Here is a 16,066-nt window from a genome sequence, read left to right on the forward strand (position 1 = left end):
GTGTAACTTGGTATATTTTGGGGGGGGGGTTCACCTAATTTTAACATTCTGTTATAATGTGACAGCACATGTTCAACTTCATAAAAAACAAGTTTTCCCATTACTATAGCAATTGCCTATTAAGTGCCAAATACGGTTGACCATAACAGGGTTGATGTTTTCATCTTAAATCAGCCATCAATCCCCTTGTGACGGGGAATGGCAATTGAATGCAATCTTCACCCTAAAAAATGTAATCGTTAGAATATTTCTAGCCTGTCTATTTGTGGGTAACAGGGGTGACATGTTATGCTCGACCCGCTCAGTTTTCCACCACACAACACCAGAAAATGGCCCAAAATTGTAGAACCAGCTCACCTGCTTTTACACTATGATTTCACTATTATATGTTCAATGTTTCTTTAAAAAAATATAGATATTTTAAAAGGAATAGCTTCACCATATTAAAACGGGAGTTCCGTTGACCTTAAAATGAGGGACAGACATAAATGAATCACTAATCACACGAAATGAATAATAATCTTCAGAAATAACTTTGGCAAAGCAACAAAATGTTACTTTGAGAAATGTTGGGATTAAGTGGGTTAAAATCCTCCTAGAAGAGACACAGGGTTGAGAGAGGGACATGTCGAAATGCAACAGGCTATTCAAATGCAATATTGGTGCACAATTTCTACTTAAAATATCCAAGGGACACAAAAGGCACTCTTTTCATGGAACGACCCAAATCGGTTTGTCCATTTTTGCTTCAGTGGTAGACTAGAGCTGATATGGCCTTCCAGTATTCAGGATAGGAGTGAGAGAGCCAAATAAATGCCAGGTGATAAGACAGGGAGCTAGTGGGTCATAATGTTACTGGAATGCATGGGCTGGGGGGGGTAAAGCCAACTAGACAGACAGGACATTCAGCAGAGGCACCGGCGGTCACTCTTGGTGACCTCTTCTGAGGAGTGCACCACATTGGGCACAAAGCCACTCTTCACCCCTTCCCAGCCCTCCTGGATGTTGATGTCACCGCTCTTGACAAGCTCAAATATGTCCTGCGTTAGCTCAGTGAAGGCCTTTTCCACGTTGATGGCGTCGCGAGCCGATGTCTCCACGTAGCGCATGCCATAGGCACCTGCCAGCTTCTCAGCCTCCTGCTGGCTCACCTGCCTCTGGGACTCCAGGTCACACTTGTGACCCACCAACAGGAAGACGATACTGTGAGGCTGGACATGACTGCGGGCCTCCTCCAGCCACTCATGCACATTCTGGAAGGAGCGACGGTTGGTGATGTCAAACAGCAGTAGCCCCCCAACAGAGTTACGGTAGTAAGCCCTGGTAATAGACCTAGAGAGGGTTGAGGGGGTAAGCAAAGAAGAGAGACAGAATTGAGAGAAATTGTAAATATAAGCATTGAGAAGTGGGGAAATGGAAAAACAAAGGGCGTGACAGAGAAGTGGTGAGGTTCAACATCAAGACAACGAAAGGGTCCGAGATGAATAATATAGAGATAAAATTGTATATCATTATAACAATAATATTTACAGATGACTATCAAAAAAAGTGATTTTTTTAAGACAAATTATTTCGTCTTTACAATGGAAGATTAAAAAAGGAAAATACAATCTAAAAACTTAACCTGAATCGCTCTTGTCCAGCGGTGTCCCAGATTTGAAGTTTAATGCGTTTCCCTGGCTCTATCTCCACTAGCCTTGAGAAGAAGTCTACACCGACTGTGGGGTCAGACACCTGCGCAAAGCGTCCCTCGGTGAATCGCCGGATCAGGCACGACTTTCCTACTGTCGAGTCCCCAATGACGATGAGTCGAAACTGGTACAGCCATATCGCTTCCATATCTCACAGAATCTATGGCAAAAAAATAAACGAATAGTAAATGGCCTATAATCAAGTAGACTAGCTTAAATCTAGACTCCTTAGTATCTACAGTACATTCATTAATGATCGCCTATATACCCATTGATTCTTGAAGAATAACACTTAAACAGTATATTCCTCATTAGCTTAGTTCAACTGTTGTAAGCTTCCACTGGGCACAGTGGAAACAACGTTGATTCACCGGTGTGTGTCCAGTGGGTAGTTTTACTCCAATGTTTTGTTTGACTCCAATTTTTGGAAACATTGTAAGCGTTATCCTTATCGGCCTATTTTTTTATGTAGATCTGTGTGATGGGTATGACTATTTTTTCGTGGCCTATTCGTGATGATGTGTGCGCAACATCCAACATCGATTTGAGTGGTGCTAAGAACTATTAAATGTAGAATTCCAATAGCCTACTGCGGACGGACTAATTGCGTATTCTTGAAAAACAGTAGTCTGCCTGCCCTAGCCTACATTACAATGAGGGAAAGGCCGCTCCTCTTTCCAGTGTAAATGCACAGACAGCTCTTGCAAAATAACACTCGTACGTACATTCAGCTCCCATAGAAACACCGTTGGTTCATAACTCGTATATTCAGCTCTCATAGAAACACAGTTGGTGCAAAGCCAATCAAGTGCAATAACATATATTTTTAATTACAAACCAAATTAAAAGGGTAGTTATGCACAGTTTTATAGACAAACAATAGGCTACATATTGAATACTCATTTCACCCGTGCCAAAATGTGGAAACGTGTTATGTCTGGGCTACATAAGTCTGACGTTTTAGAATAAGCCATCTTAATTTAAAACACATTTAACTGATATTCTTTCCGCCCTTCATAGATCGAGTTACAACGGTCTTCTCTGTGGCAATGCCATATTAATCCATAATAAACACAACATCGGCATGTAGGCCTACAAACTTATGTTAAATTACCTTGTTGGATGGGCGATCAACGCCTGGCAATAGAAAACCCCATGATCTTGAGAAATATTTTCTCTCGAAGATGCTCTCTGAAACAGTGATCCCAGGAGGCCTAGTCAAACGCTGTGTTTTACACCAAGGAGTAATCCGCAAATAGGCCTTGTCCTAGGCTATCATTTTATTTTATTCTACACTGAGATTTGTTACTGTACTGGCGAGTTTCATGTGAAATAGGATAATGGCCGTCCTTAAAACTTGTCGATGGTTTCATTTTATGGTAATTCCATGTTTAAAGATGGAGAGATATTTTTGAAAATCCGCTGATGAAATGGCAGTAACAACAGCATCACATAGCGCGACTCATCCCTCATCAGCACCATTACCGTAAGAACCCAGACAGCAACGCAGATAGAATGTATCCGAAATTACGCGCTGCTCTCAATAGAGGGTGCTATAAAGGGACATTTAAATGTAGGTATTTTTCTCCCGAAGATTAGATTCGGGTTATCTTTGTGGGCTACTGTGTAGCCTAATGTCCTCTGAATGGTTAAATAGCTTGTGTGCGAATCCTGCTCTGAAGTAGACCCACAGTAGACTATTGCAGGGTAGAAGATAATGGGTGTGTCTGAGTCTTGGCAGTTTTAAAATGTTTTTGTATCATGACATCGGGTGGAAAACTGGTCTCGAAGCGACTGGAGGGAGGGAAACTCATTGCGGAGGTGTTAGAGCTATGGAGTAGACTTTTTTTGGGGAGAAAGTTGGCCTATGCTGAAAATATTATAAGATCAAAAGTTAACATTTCGTGTTGGCTACGGTCGATGGAATCAAGTTGGATTACATCATTTGCTTGACTTCATCCTTTGGATATGAAGGCATAATTTCGTATGGGTGCACCGTGACATAGGCCTACAGTCAACATGCAATGTTCTATATGGAAACACTTGAAAGAATGTAGGCTGTAGTTGGAACGGAATTAGTATTAAATCATAATCTGTCTTTTAGAAAGCCATCATCACTGGCAAATAGTGAATCCTGTGGTGTGCGTTTTGAATGAGCTGTTGTACACAGTCAGACCATGCAGCAGGAGCATTTGTTCAAAGTTCTCGTTATAGGCGACCTTGGGGTCGGGAAAACGTCAATCATCAAGCGTTATGTCCATCAGATATTTTCTCAACATTATCGCGCAACTATTGGCGTCGATTTTGCGCTCAAAGTTCTGCACTGGGACAGTGACACCGTTATACGACTACAGCTTTGGGATATTGCCGGTATGTCTTAACCAGTCCATTTTACTTTAATATTTTACTTTATATATCCATCCATTGTAATACCAGTGGTTTGGACGATTCGTCAGACTTTATTCAAGTTTAGCATTTTGTGTAAAATCACATTTATGTTTTCAACAACTCAATAGGCGTATCAATGAATTAACGCACTTTTATGAGACTTATATTTAGTTTTATCCATAGATAGCCAATGTTACATGAATCGTCCTAATGAATAGTGTAAAGTATTTCTCCCTATGGTGTTTCATGTGCACTGTGGAGGAATGTGTCTTGTGTTGGGCTCAGCTGGTCTCATGCACATATTAGAGTCACATGAGCACTGCAGTTATTGCCAGGAGTCTCTCTCTCGCTCTCTGTAATAAGAAAAACCTGACCAGTTTTTGGATCTTGCCAAGTCATAATGCAATATAATTAGATAGTTAAATACATATAATTCAAGTATAGATAGACCAGTGCTGTGTGCCTCTGACCCTAATGTGTGCTGTTCTTGTATTTGTTTGTCCCAGGACAAGAACGCTATGGAAATATGACTCGTGTGTATTATCGGGAGGCAGTGGGAGCTCTGGTGGTGTTTGACGTGACCCGCGCCTCCACATTTGATGCCGTGCTCAAGTGGAAGGACGATCTGGACACTAAGGTCACCCTAAATCATGGCAAACCTGTCCCAGCTGTGCTGCTGGCCAACAAGTCCGATCAAGTCTGCTCCCAGCAGCCCAGACTGGACACGTTCTGTCGGGAAAATGGATTTGTGGGATGGTTTGAGACCTCAGCCAAGGTGAGGAAGAAAGATACTGAAGATACTAAGAATTTGTTCTTAACTGACTTGCCTAGTTAAATAAAGCTTAAATTATTTTTTTTTTATGAAATTATAAAGAGCATACATTTGACTACAGCCTTTGATTGTCAGCTTGGGTTACTTTAAAGCGTTCAATGAAATGCAATCACACTCGGCTGATAAATACATGCGATCCGTTGGAATGAAATGTCAGCATACCCTGGGGTATAAGGACACAGGCTAATTAGCCGAGGGGAATGTGAACAGGAATGTGTGAAATGGTCCGCAAGGCTGTGAAAGGTGTGTTCCCTTCTCACAGACTGAACCTGAGAGGAAGGGGACACTCACAGCCACTCTCTAATGAGTTACTCAGTTGGCTGTGAAGGATGATTGGGTGAATATGTCACTGGGGCCTACCCAGCTGATAGCTTACATTAATAATGATGGAAGATTAGCAACATCCTTCTGCCTGAGGTAAGAGGATTTTGAATCCTGAGCAGATCTGGCCTGGGGAATACTTCCCATCTGAGGTCCATTTGTCATTTAAGCTGTACATGATTTTGTCTTCTGTTTTATCTTGTAGGAGAACACTAACATTGAAGCGGCAGCGAGATGTCTGGTTGAACATATCCTGGCCAACGAAGAGAGTACAGTCTTGGATTCAGACCCAGATGTGCAGGTTCTGCCTGGGTTCAACAACAGCGTTAAAGAAAGAGTTCGCTGTGGATCATGTAACAAATTCTGACCCATCAAAGAGAATGGAGAAAAAATGAAGATCTTCAAGGGTCTGTATGTGTCTCTCTGTAGTCTGTAGGAATGGTCCAATTAAAGAACATCTTCAAGAGAAGCTGAGAGGGGTCATGGAAGAAAAAAAACGTTATGCGAGAGATGTGGTGTATCTCTCTATGTTGATTTATGATCATGTTTGTGTGAGAAATGGTAAAATAGTAATATAATGAGTGGAACATTTTTCTTTTCACAAGAAATACATTCTTGTAACTCCTTGGTGTGAACCACCTCTCCACATTGTGAAAGCAGGGCTCTCCCTCATTTCAGTCCCTCAGACAACTAAATGACAAAGCAGAGAATATCAGCAACGAGATGACACACATTATGATATCTACAGTCATATAACCAAGGATATCGGACCGTGTGATATAAAGATGTCGTTATGATTGACATCAGACTGATACAAAAGGGGTGTTTCTGTTTATAGGAGGGGGACAACACTGCCACAGTGCCTTGGTGTACCTATACTGTACATGCAGTGTAGGCCTATAGCTTTAACTTCATTAAAATGGCTTTGATGTGGGGTTCAGCAGAGTTGTCTTGTCCATTTTTGTAGCCTATGTATTTGACCATGTTAGTTGTTCAACACAGCATGCTAATGCAACATTGTTACTATGTCATTATATTATTACTACACAGGTATAAAAGGATAACATTGATGTCAGTTCTCCTCTCATCCTAATCTGCATCCTCCACCATGAGTTGATCCCAGGACGAGGCTGGACTAGAAAGGGAGAGAACCAGTGAATTTCAAACCTTTTCATATAGTTGGTAGCCTATAAAAATGCATTTACATCCTGTACAGTATTTGTAAAATAGAGGAAGACATCTCAATGCCAAATCTGACTCATATTAGGGATTTTATCTCACTTGCAGGCCGAGTAGAGTCACATGCCTAGACATTACATGTACTGTATGTCCTACATTCCTATAGAGAGCTGCAGGAAACTGAGAAGCTGGTGCTTTGTGAAAGGTTGTTGTTATAGTCCAATAACAATGGTATTCACATCAATAGCATACTAACCCAGGGGTTTGTCTTCAGATGTGTCTGGATCTGATTGGACAGTACTGCAGAGTCAGACAGATTCCATCCACTTCAAATCAAGAAGCAGCTGCCTAATATTCAGTTGCGGTGTTCCGCTTTAAGATGCCCTCCCCGGACCCTTTCTGTGTTGCCCAATCAACCCCTTTCTAAGTCACCTGATTCATAGGCTACACTGCCATTTTACACATGAAGTTTGAGTGAAAAAAAAGAATAATCGACTACCTAACAAAAAACCATTTGTAAAAAGATTAAATGCAATCAGAATAAACCATATGGAGCACGTCAATTAAAGGATATGGAAAAACGAGGAGGAGTCACTGCTACAAGACCTCGACACGAACAGAGGGGGGCTTGAGAGAAAATACATTAATATGCTATTTTGTAACGTCTTCAAAATTAGTCTAGCCCCAATCATAACCAGAGAGAACGTCGCGTGATCACCAACCGAGGATTGGTAGGCTAACTAATCAATGATTGTTGCTCTCCTGATGCTCAATTGTATTCATGCAGGCTACTGTTGCGGCTGTACACTCTAACCGGCATCACCATTGGAAAGCTATTACGCGGATATATTGTAGCATCGCGACCTCCGAACGAATCATTCTGAGCTGATATTGGTGTGGGTCGTTCAGGTTAGGTTTTTGTATTTTATATTTGTGAGGACATCGGATTGCCATTTCGTTTACTGAATGTAGCCGTCAATTCTATTTGGCCGCCGTATGAATTCTCCCATCGGATTCGCGTCAGTGTACGTTTTTGTTTTCAGACGGGCAGTTTGTTTAGAGGGCACCCTCACTATCATAACTAAAGACAATTTGATTTCTGATTCCCCAATTACTGCTTTTGGAATATGTCTGGACAGTCTATCACGGATCGGATCGCTGCGGCTCAGCACAGCATGACAGGATCCGCTATAAGCAAAGCCGTCTGCAAGGCCACGACGCATGAAGTCAGCGGACCCAAGAAGAAACACCTTGACTGTAGGTTAAGTACACCACCAGTGCACCGCCGTTGCTACATACCAGCAACAAAAGCATTGGTTACATTGAATATTCAAGACGACCTGTATTTGTCATGATGTACATAATGTTTGGTATGGCCAAGGGTTTATCGAAATGATTCTATTAGGCTATGAATAATTGCGCATCATAGGCTTCAACGGCTCAGTAGTCAATCATTATCATACAGTGTCATTATCCTACAGTAGTCTATCGTGTTGTAGCCTGAACATGATGAGACAAATATATTATTATTCCTGAGTGTCATACAGGAAAATCAATCAATCAAATGTATTTATAAATCCCTTTTTACATCAGCAGATGTCAGAAAGTGCTGTACAGAAACCCATCCTAAAACCCCAAACAGCAAGCAAATCAGATGCAAATGCACATTTTGTGATCATAAATAGCCTACTACACTTTATTCATCATTGTATGCAGTAATATATTTTGTAAATTTCCCTTTTAATTAATAGGCTCTGAAAATGTTTATGGCAGCGTAGGTTTAAAGAAGCACAATTGGAGTCAGTCTACCAATTGTAAACCATTTCTTCATTTCCTACTGAGTTCTAGAGGAAAATATGTCTAATTTAGGTACATTAGTACATTCTGGTGTATGTAGCCTTCTGAGTTTTCTCGGCTACTTCAATTCGTGATGAGCTGGTGTCCAGGTCATTCATATTTGTTCAGTGGCAGCAGTGTCAGAGACCATCTTGATCTCAACATTTGAATGTTTATCTGTGTGTGGGAATGTGGAACTGGAGTCATTATTGGGTAGAAAGTATTTTCTCCACGTTTAACTACTGATGATTAGGTTAGGTGGCTTTATACCCAAATAATGACTTGACACAATCAACATTGTGTCCAGTCAATCAATTAAGATCAATCAGTCCTGTTCTGGGCTGCAACAAATGCCATAGACCCAGAGGGTTATTGGTTCAGTGAAACAAGGTAGGCTAGTTAGGTCCCAGGTCTCATCATGTGCTGTCAGTTTGATTCTTTTCTGGGGAGGGAATGTTTAATTGTACAATTCTTTGCCCAACCTTTATCCAAAGTAATCCAATTGTGAACATTTTAGTCACTTTAGAGTCATGCTGAGTGGAATTACGTAAGCTAAAATCTTGTTGTCAGAAAAACTGCCATTTTCTCTGAGTGGCATTTGGGAAGACTTCAAATGTGATTTAAAAATGTGGTACCCGACTGCAATTTAGCTCTTTAAAGAGTGTAATTCCTCTGGATTATCCGGACGCCTTGATATTCCATTTATGTTTCCTTTATGTTCCCTTTTAAGGTTTAGCATAAATTTAGACTCCTCCTACAGTGAAATGTCTTGAAGGACTACACAATCATATTTGAGGTTATTTTTATGACCGTCTGTTTTACAATCAGAATTCCAATTTGAAATGTTAATTGCCGGCTTAGTCACTGTAATTAAGGCATAATAAGTGAGAGTTAATTCACTAGTAAAAGAACGTGTATCTTTTTGAAGGGTGCGAGGGGCCGAGCAGAGATCCAACTGCTGCTAGGAATTTTCAGCATGACAATATGTTTTCACTAACACTTGTATTCAGCCTCACCACGCTAGCTTTGCCCTTGTGTGGGTGCAAGCAAGCTAGGTGGTGCTAGGTATTAGCAGCCTATTAAGTAGAGGGCTGGATGCCATAGTGAGCCTCGATCGGTCTAGCTCATCGATGTCGCAGAGTTTTTGCATAAAGTTCAGCTTCCCTAACTTTGGTCCCACCCTGTTCACGTCTGTCGCCCATGCTCGCGTCGTCACCCACTTCGCTTCTCTTCATTGGAAATGAATGGTTTCCCGTAGTTTCATCGCCCACGTCGTCTTCAGTGTAGAGGAACTGTGTGTGAGTTGATCAGCCTCAGTGTAGAGTAGAGTACAACATTTCTTAAGCACCGAAAGCACTATTACATTTTTTCAAATGTCACCATTCTGTGTCGTCGGCAGACCTGATCCACTGCACCAACGAGCTGAACGTGAGTGTCCCCCACCTGGCTGACACGTTGTTTGAGAGGACGGCCAACAACAGCTGGGTTGTGGTGTTCAAGGCCCTCGTCACCACGCACCACCTCATGATGTACGGCAACGAGGTGAGTCACCCGCTGACAGACTGGCTTCACTGTTAAAGTGGACCTCTGTCGCTCAGTTGGCAGAGCATGGCGCTCGCAGCGCCAGAACGGTGGGTTCAATTCACGGGACCACCCGTACAAAGAAAATGTATGCACGCACGACTGTAAGTCACTTTGGATAAAAGCATCTCTTAAATGGGTTACATTATTATATGTTATTCACTGATTTAATCTTTATTCTTACTGGTTATGATCACGCTCTCTTTGTTTCACCAGCGATTAATCCAGTATCTGGCGTCCAGAAACACACTTTTTAACCTGAACAACTTCTTGGATAAGGGAGCATTACAAGGTACTGTTGGGAATTTGTCCGTGGAAGCAATTCCACCCCACACTGTACATAAGTCACAGCTACAAAACAGCATAGAAACGTGCAATGCATAAACAAAAAATGCGCAGTTCAAAAGTTCAAACCGTCGTTCCGAATGCTTGCAGAGGTTTGGCTCTGTAAGCCACCAGCTAGCACTTATACTAATACAAGTGCTCCCTCTCTGCCAGGTTATGACATGTCAACGTTCATCAGACGCTACAGCAGGTACCTGAATGAGAAGGCCATGTCCTACAGACTGGTGGCTGTGGACTTCACCAAGATGAAGAGAGGGTAAGATGCCCTGTTGTGGCCAGCGTGGAACACCTCCCCCGTGTCACACTAAGATGCGTCATTAAGCTACATCCTGTGGAGACAGGTCTTAAATAGATTGAAGGTAACCCGGCTCAACTGGCCAACTCATTTCAGCAGCCACTTTGGATATGGCGTGCGTTATATTGAGTTTCAGCGCGATTGACACGGACATGCTTTATCTGTTCAGAGCAACGTGTTTGTCCGTCGCTTGCCCCGTTAAAGCGGTTCTCCGTGCCTCTCGTCGACAGGGTCGACGGTGTGATGCGCACCATGACTGTTGAGAAGCTGATCAAGACTCTGCCTATCATTCAGAATCAGCTGGATGCACTGCTGGACTTTCAGGTAGGCTGCAGGGGTCCATGGTTTTGGGTGTCGGCGGTCCTTAAATGAACACGGGCTACACGATGACCGTGAGCTGTCTGCATGAGCTCTCGATGTGTTGTCTCTTTATCTGTTGTTTTCCCAGGCTAACTCTAACGAACTGACCAATGGCGTCATCAACAGCGCCTTCATGCTGCTCTTCAAAGACTCCATCCGCCTCTTTGCCGCGTACAACGAAGGAGTCATCAACATGCTGGGTAAGTACACTCTATATCTGTTAGACAACTATGGTGCCGCTAGGATGTCACTATGCTGTTTGTAAATGTATACTATATAAAATAAATAGCCTAAATCCTTGTTTATTTTTTTTATTTTTTTATTTTGTTCTTTCGCCGAGTTAACCGATCTTCTTCTTGTATCCTAAAGAGAAATATTTTGATATGAAGAAGAACCAATGCAAAGACGCCCTGGAGATTTATAAGACGTTTCTGAACAGAATGACCAAGCTGTCAGAGTTTCTCAAAGTTGCAGAGGTAATGTTTTCCCTTTTCCACTTGTGTTGAGGAAAGGAAGGTTTCAGATGGATCCAGCAGGAAGGTGGGGCTTTTCTCCCGGACCTCTGCTCCTCTCCCCCTTTCTCTCTCTCTCTCTCTCTCTGTCTCTCTCTGTCCCTCTGTTGCCGTGTGGTGGAGGCTAATGCTGGTCATGAATGCTGAGGTTAGCCTATTAGTGGGCCTGAGAAGCTCAAGGTGAAGGCCCCTCTATGTGCTGCCTGTTCTGATGCCTGCGTTGCATGTCTTAGCAAGAGGTTTTTTTTCCCCCTTACTCTTTCCTTCCCTTTCTCTCTTTTTCAATGATGAATGTCTGCTGTTATCCACGTAAAGTACAACTTGCAATTCACAAGGCCCTATTGCAAAGAGGATCCGTATCTCTCTGTAGTTTTCTAATTTCTCGTGCATTCTTTTATTAAAAGGCGTTCTTGCTGTCTTTACTGATGTGTTAACTATTTGGAGGAAGGTTTGGGGTGATGGGGGTGTGTTTCTATCCAAAAACGGGCTAACGTTGACTTTAAGGGCCCATTCATTTACTCGTCTAACAATGTGTTTGTCATTTGTCTCCCCTGCCTTTTTTTCGTTCAAAGTCAACATTAGTTGTGTGTTTCTTTTGGATGTTTCTCACCTTGCAGTCACATGAGTATTACAGCCCAATGTACCCGGCCCACCTGTCAGTGGCATTTCAGTGTGTAAACATTCATTTCAAACCCAGTCTTCAGATCCTGTGTGTGTGTGTGTACGTGTGGGCATGCCAATTCCCCTGCCTGTTGTCTTTTTGTTGTTTTGTTTCTAGTCACTGCATGGAGTAATGGATCCTTTTGTTTGATTCTTCTTTCTCCCTTCTCCACACACCTACCCCCCCCCCCCTTTATTCTGTGGTTGTGTTCGTTTGTTTATTATGTTTGGTTTTTGTTTGCCCCCCCCCCTCCTTTTTTGTGACACAGCAAGTTGGAATTGATCAGGGTGACATCCCAGATCTCACACAGGTCAGTGGTGCATTTCATCTCAATATCTCCCATGTAGGTCCATTCTGAACGCTCCCATTCCCTACTCACCCTACAGGCTTCCAACCGCCCCCTCCTTTTCTACCTGATTTTTACCTCCCTCTCTCTGAGCTCTAGGGTAGAGAGGGCCTACTTCCAAAAATGGGTTCCTAATATGTGAACCTTGGATTCTGCTGCGCCATATTTCGTTTCCTAATTCTGGAGATTGTGCAAAACATAGTCTTCCCTGGTCTTAGGTCTTTCGGCAGATTTTAGGTAGACCGATCCTTTACGTCTTTACTTAGACTTGTGAGTCTTTTGTATAGTTGAATCACGGTTTTTCGAAAGTTAACCCACAAAATAAGAAATGTTCTGTTGCTTTGATTTTGAAATGGCGCTGAAAAGTCCGGCACCTCTTCAGCCTCTGTCCTACCAAACACGGGCGTATGGGGCTTGTGTGAGGCCCATATAAGCCTTTTGTACATCAAGGGATGACATCTCTTGATAGAATAGCTTAGAGGAATCAAGCTCTTGATTTCTCTCACAGTTTAACTTTGCGTTGCCTCAAAATGAACACGATTGTATATCTTTTTCCGGGAAACACATCCCATCGAAATAGCTGTGGGGAGAGCAGCGAATGGTTTCTACCAAATAGGTTTCTGCAAATATTACTTGAATGTTATACATAATGCAATCCTAAGCACTTGCGTAACATCTGATGTGACACTACAAACACTGGTTGAAGCTTTCTTCAATGACACTAATGGTGTTTCCCTCCACGTGGGGCAAAATGAACATGAGCAAATGCTTCTGTCAATTATGTCATGTTTGCGGTGCTTATGAAGACCTTATGTATCCCTGTTCAACTAAATAGTAACCCATGTCTTTACTGAGCTGTAGATTTTTTTGTTCTGTTATTTGAAACTTTTAGTATATTCTAGATTTCTCAGAAGAAGGATACCCAGAATTCTCATTATTCTCTCTTATTCCCCCAAAATAAGTATATGAAAATTCTTATTTTTTGCAAGTTACTGCATGTGTTAAGATTGCATTCTGTAATGAAAAGCAAATGTTGCGCTGAAACATGGGTATCACATGTGGGGAAATGAATTCACTGATCCTTGGTTTATTTAACCATCATTTTGTATGTCTTTATAAAATACACCGTTCATTTCCCAAGCGTGTGTACCTCATTTTCATCAGACGCTTTGCCTTTCTGTGAGTTAACTCGTTCGGCTTCCAAACCTTTTCGAACTAGTCACTAAAGCTAATGACATAATTTGACTGTCTGCTAATAGAATTTCTCCTCTAACCTGTAAAATACATTTATGAAATTTGATATTCATGAATGAATGGTTCCCCAAATGATTATAGGAAACGGAATCCATTGGTTAACTCACAATTTATGGACTGGGATGTGTGTGTGTGTGAGAGCATTTATACACACCTGTGAATGGGCTTCTAAGCTCCTTTCCGTATGCCAACAGACGATGTGATGTGTTCTGAACCCCACAGGAGCCGACACACTGTACAAACGACCTCCCAGGCCTGTGTACTTGCTTGCATGAGAGAGGACTGATCTGTGCATGTCTGGCTTGGAGCCAAACCTAATTATACCAGATGTATTGTCCTACGTAAAATACCTGCAAATATGGAGACTAGACTGAACATGAATACGCTTAGGACAATGTGCCACTTGGCCGCTGTGTTTGTGTGTGTGCGCGGGCGCGTGTGTCTGTGCGCGGGCGTGTGTGTCTGTGTGCCTGTACGCGAGTGTATGCAAATGCAGTGTGTGTGTGTGTGCACGCGAGTGTTTTTCCAATTGTTTACACAGTGCTATCCCCACTGGTGCATTAATGTTTCCCCATGCCCCCCCCCCCCCCCCCCCCCCTCTCTCCACTGAACAGGCCCTACACCTCCTGGAACCCTTGAGGCAAAGCATTTGGCCTCTCTGGAGGGGAGGAAAATCAAGGAGCTCTCCACAGCCACCAGGTAACCAACACACAGACACACTGATGCTAATGTTTCAGGCTTTGTGTCTGAAGCAGGCATTTCGGAACGTTTTGTCACTCACTGAAGCTTTGATAGATATGAGGATGAATGTGCAAATGATGCTGTGCCAGTGTTCCACCCTGAGCTAGTATGTCATCTGGACTACAACGGCAATGCAGCCTCATTTATCCTGGATTTGGGAGTGTTTCATGTGTTTGTGTGTCAGACCTGTCTATTATATGACAATTACGGCACGCATTAGTCAGAAACGCTTACAGATAAAGGAATTATTCATTAGTGGTCAGTCCCAGAATGCCGTGTGTGTGACAGTGAGTGTACGTGGTGGTCACTGATAAGCGCTGTGTGGTCTCTCCAGAGCTAACACCTTGTCTAGTGCTGTGTCGTCACTGTCCAGCACTGGAATCTCCCTCAGCCGCATGGACGAGAAGGAGGACGAGAACAGGCTCAAGGTCAGACAGGGCTCACCGTATAGCAACTTCTCATTACAATGTAGATGCGCTACTGTATGAATTCGTCTGAATTTATTTTATTTTTTTCAACCCTGTTGTACTGTCACTTTTTGCGGCTTGACTTGGTGCGTTTGTCCCACAGGACGAGGGAGCCAAGGTGAATGACGTGCAGACGCCGACCGTCTCTCCCAGCGCCCAGTCAGTGGGCAGTGCCAACAGCAGCAGCGGGGCCACAGACCTCTTCTCCAACTCGCCTGTTGTATCCGTTACAAATAAGTAAGCAGACCCTACGGTCTGATAATCCTCGTGCTTAAGTTGATACCTATTGGGTATGTTTCACACAGGTTGTTCAGTTTGTATAATATAAACAGTAATGTATCTTATTTTAAAATGGCAGGTGGTTAAATCACTTCACAGTATATTAGTTGGGTTATCAGCGGAAAGGACCTGTGAGCCACGTTAAAATGGATGGCTGAATGGCAGTGTTCCAAGTGTTTGGTCCTGTCCGCTGTAACTCTCTTCCTCTCTGCCCTGTGGCCTGAAGGGGTCTGCTCTGCTATGATTTTTATCTCTGTTGTCTGTCTCTCTCCTCTGTTTCCCCAGCGTGCCAAATCTCACCGGTGACTTGTTCAACCTCCAGCCCACCTTCAACCCAGACATCCAGAGCACACACACTGTGCCGCCTAACAACAACGCCTGGGGAGGTGAGGGACACAAAAACACATACTGACACATGCACGCACACACACACACACTGTATACTCTTGAAGAGTAGTATTGTATTTAAAACGAAGGCAGGTACATTGAGCAGATTGTGATGGACAGAAATCAGTCACTGCAGGACATAAATAAGATATTAATTGATGTCAACACCAACCTTTATTAGAAGAAATGAAATGTCCAGTTGTGTTCCCAATGCAAATTCCTCCTCTCCTCTTCCCTGCTACGATACCTATCCCTGCTGGATGCCCTCTCTCTCTGATTGGTGAGTCAATATGGCTTGTATCACTCTACTGGACAGCTGACAGGACTGAAATAGCATTACAATATGCCTGGGGCTAGGGTTATTGCCTGTAGCCTGGCTCGCTCTCTCCCTGTGTAACCTGCAGCCTGACACTCTCTCTCGCTCTCCCTGTGTAACCTGCCGCCTGACTCACTCTCTCTCTCTCCCTGTGTAACCTGCCGCCTGACTCACTCTCTCTCTCTCTCCCTGTGTAACCTGCCGCCTGACTCACTCTCTCTCTCCCTGTGTAACCTGCAGCCTGACTCACTCTCTCTCTCTCCCTGTGTAACCTG

At 43.1% G+C, this 16,066-nt stretch overlaps 3 protein-coding genes across 3 annotated transcripts in view; 2 read left to right on the forward strand and 1 right to left on the reverse strand.

Annotated features, from left to right (window-relative positions):
* Positions 1-625: 625 nt before the first annotated feature.
* On the reverse strand, positions 626-2,896 carry LOC111950669 (ras-related protein Rab-39B). The gene is made up of 3 exons (XM_023968444.3): positions 2,806-2,896; positions 1,625-1,851; positions 626-1,332 (listed from the first exon to the last, which is right to left on the reverse strand). The coding sequence occupies exons 2-3, from the start codon at positions 1,837-1,839 to the stop codon at positions 906-908; spliced, it is 642 nt and encodes a 213-aa protein (XP_023824212.1). The 5' UTR covers positions 1,840-1,851; positions 2,806-2,896; the 3' UTR covers positions 626-905.
* A 427-nt stretch (positions 2,897-3,323) lies between these two features.
* Positions 3,324-6,172, forward strand: rab38c (RAB38c, member of RAS oncogene family). The gene is made up of 3 exons (XM_023967547.2): positions 3,324-4,061; positions 4,586-4,854; positions 5,438-6,172. Exons 1-3 carry the CDS (start codon positions 3,869-3,871, stop codon positions 5,597-5,599), a joined length of 624 nt encoding a protein of 207 aa, XP_023823315.1. The 5' UTR covers positions 3,324-3,868; the 3' UTR covers positions 5,600-6,172.
* Positions 6,173-7,029: 857 nt separating this feature from the next.
* The window catches only part of LOC111950224 (phosphatidylinositol-binding clathrin assembly protein-like), a 15,082-nt gene continuing 6,045 nt past the window's right edge, over positions 7,030-16,066 (forward strand). Inside the window, exons 1-12 of the mRNA XM_070434647.1 lie at positions 7,030-7,668; positions 9,647-9,789; positions 10,045-10,120; positions 10,327-10,429; positions 10,699-10,792; positions 10,917-11,028; positions 11,198-11,304; positions 12,270-12,315; positions 14,216-14,300; positions 14,677-14,770; positions 14,913-15,046; positions 15,374-15,474. Coding sequence (XP_070290748.1) covers positions 7,539-7,668; positions 9,647-9,789; positions 10,045-10,120; positions 10,327-10,429; positions 10,699-10,792; positions 10,917-11,028; positions 11,198-11,304; positions 12,270-12,315; positions 14,216-14,300; positions 14,677-14,770; positions 14,913-15,046; positions 15,374-15,474 — 1,225 coding nt within the window. The 5' untranslated portion in view covers positions 7,030-7,538. The remainder of the gene's footprint in view (positions 7,669-9,646; positions 9,790-10,044; positions 10,121-10,326; positions 10,430-10,698; positions 10,793-10,916; positions 11,029-11,197; positions 11,305-12,269; positions 12,316-14,215; positions 14,301-14,676; positions 14,771-14,912; positions 15,047-15,373; positions 15,475-16,066) is intronic.

This window comes from Salvelinus sp. IW2-2015, linkage group LG23, assembly GCF_002910315.2.
Source record: "Salvelinus sp. IW2-2015 linkage group LG23, ASM291031v2, whole genome shotgun sequence".
Taxonomy (NCBI): Eukaryota; Metazoa; Chordata; class Actinopteri; order Salmoniformes; family Salmonidae; genus Salvelinus; species Salvelinus sp. IW2-2015.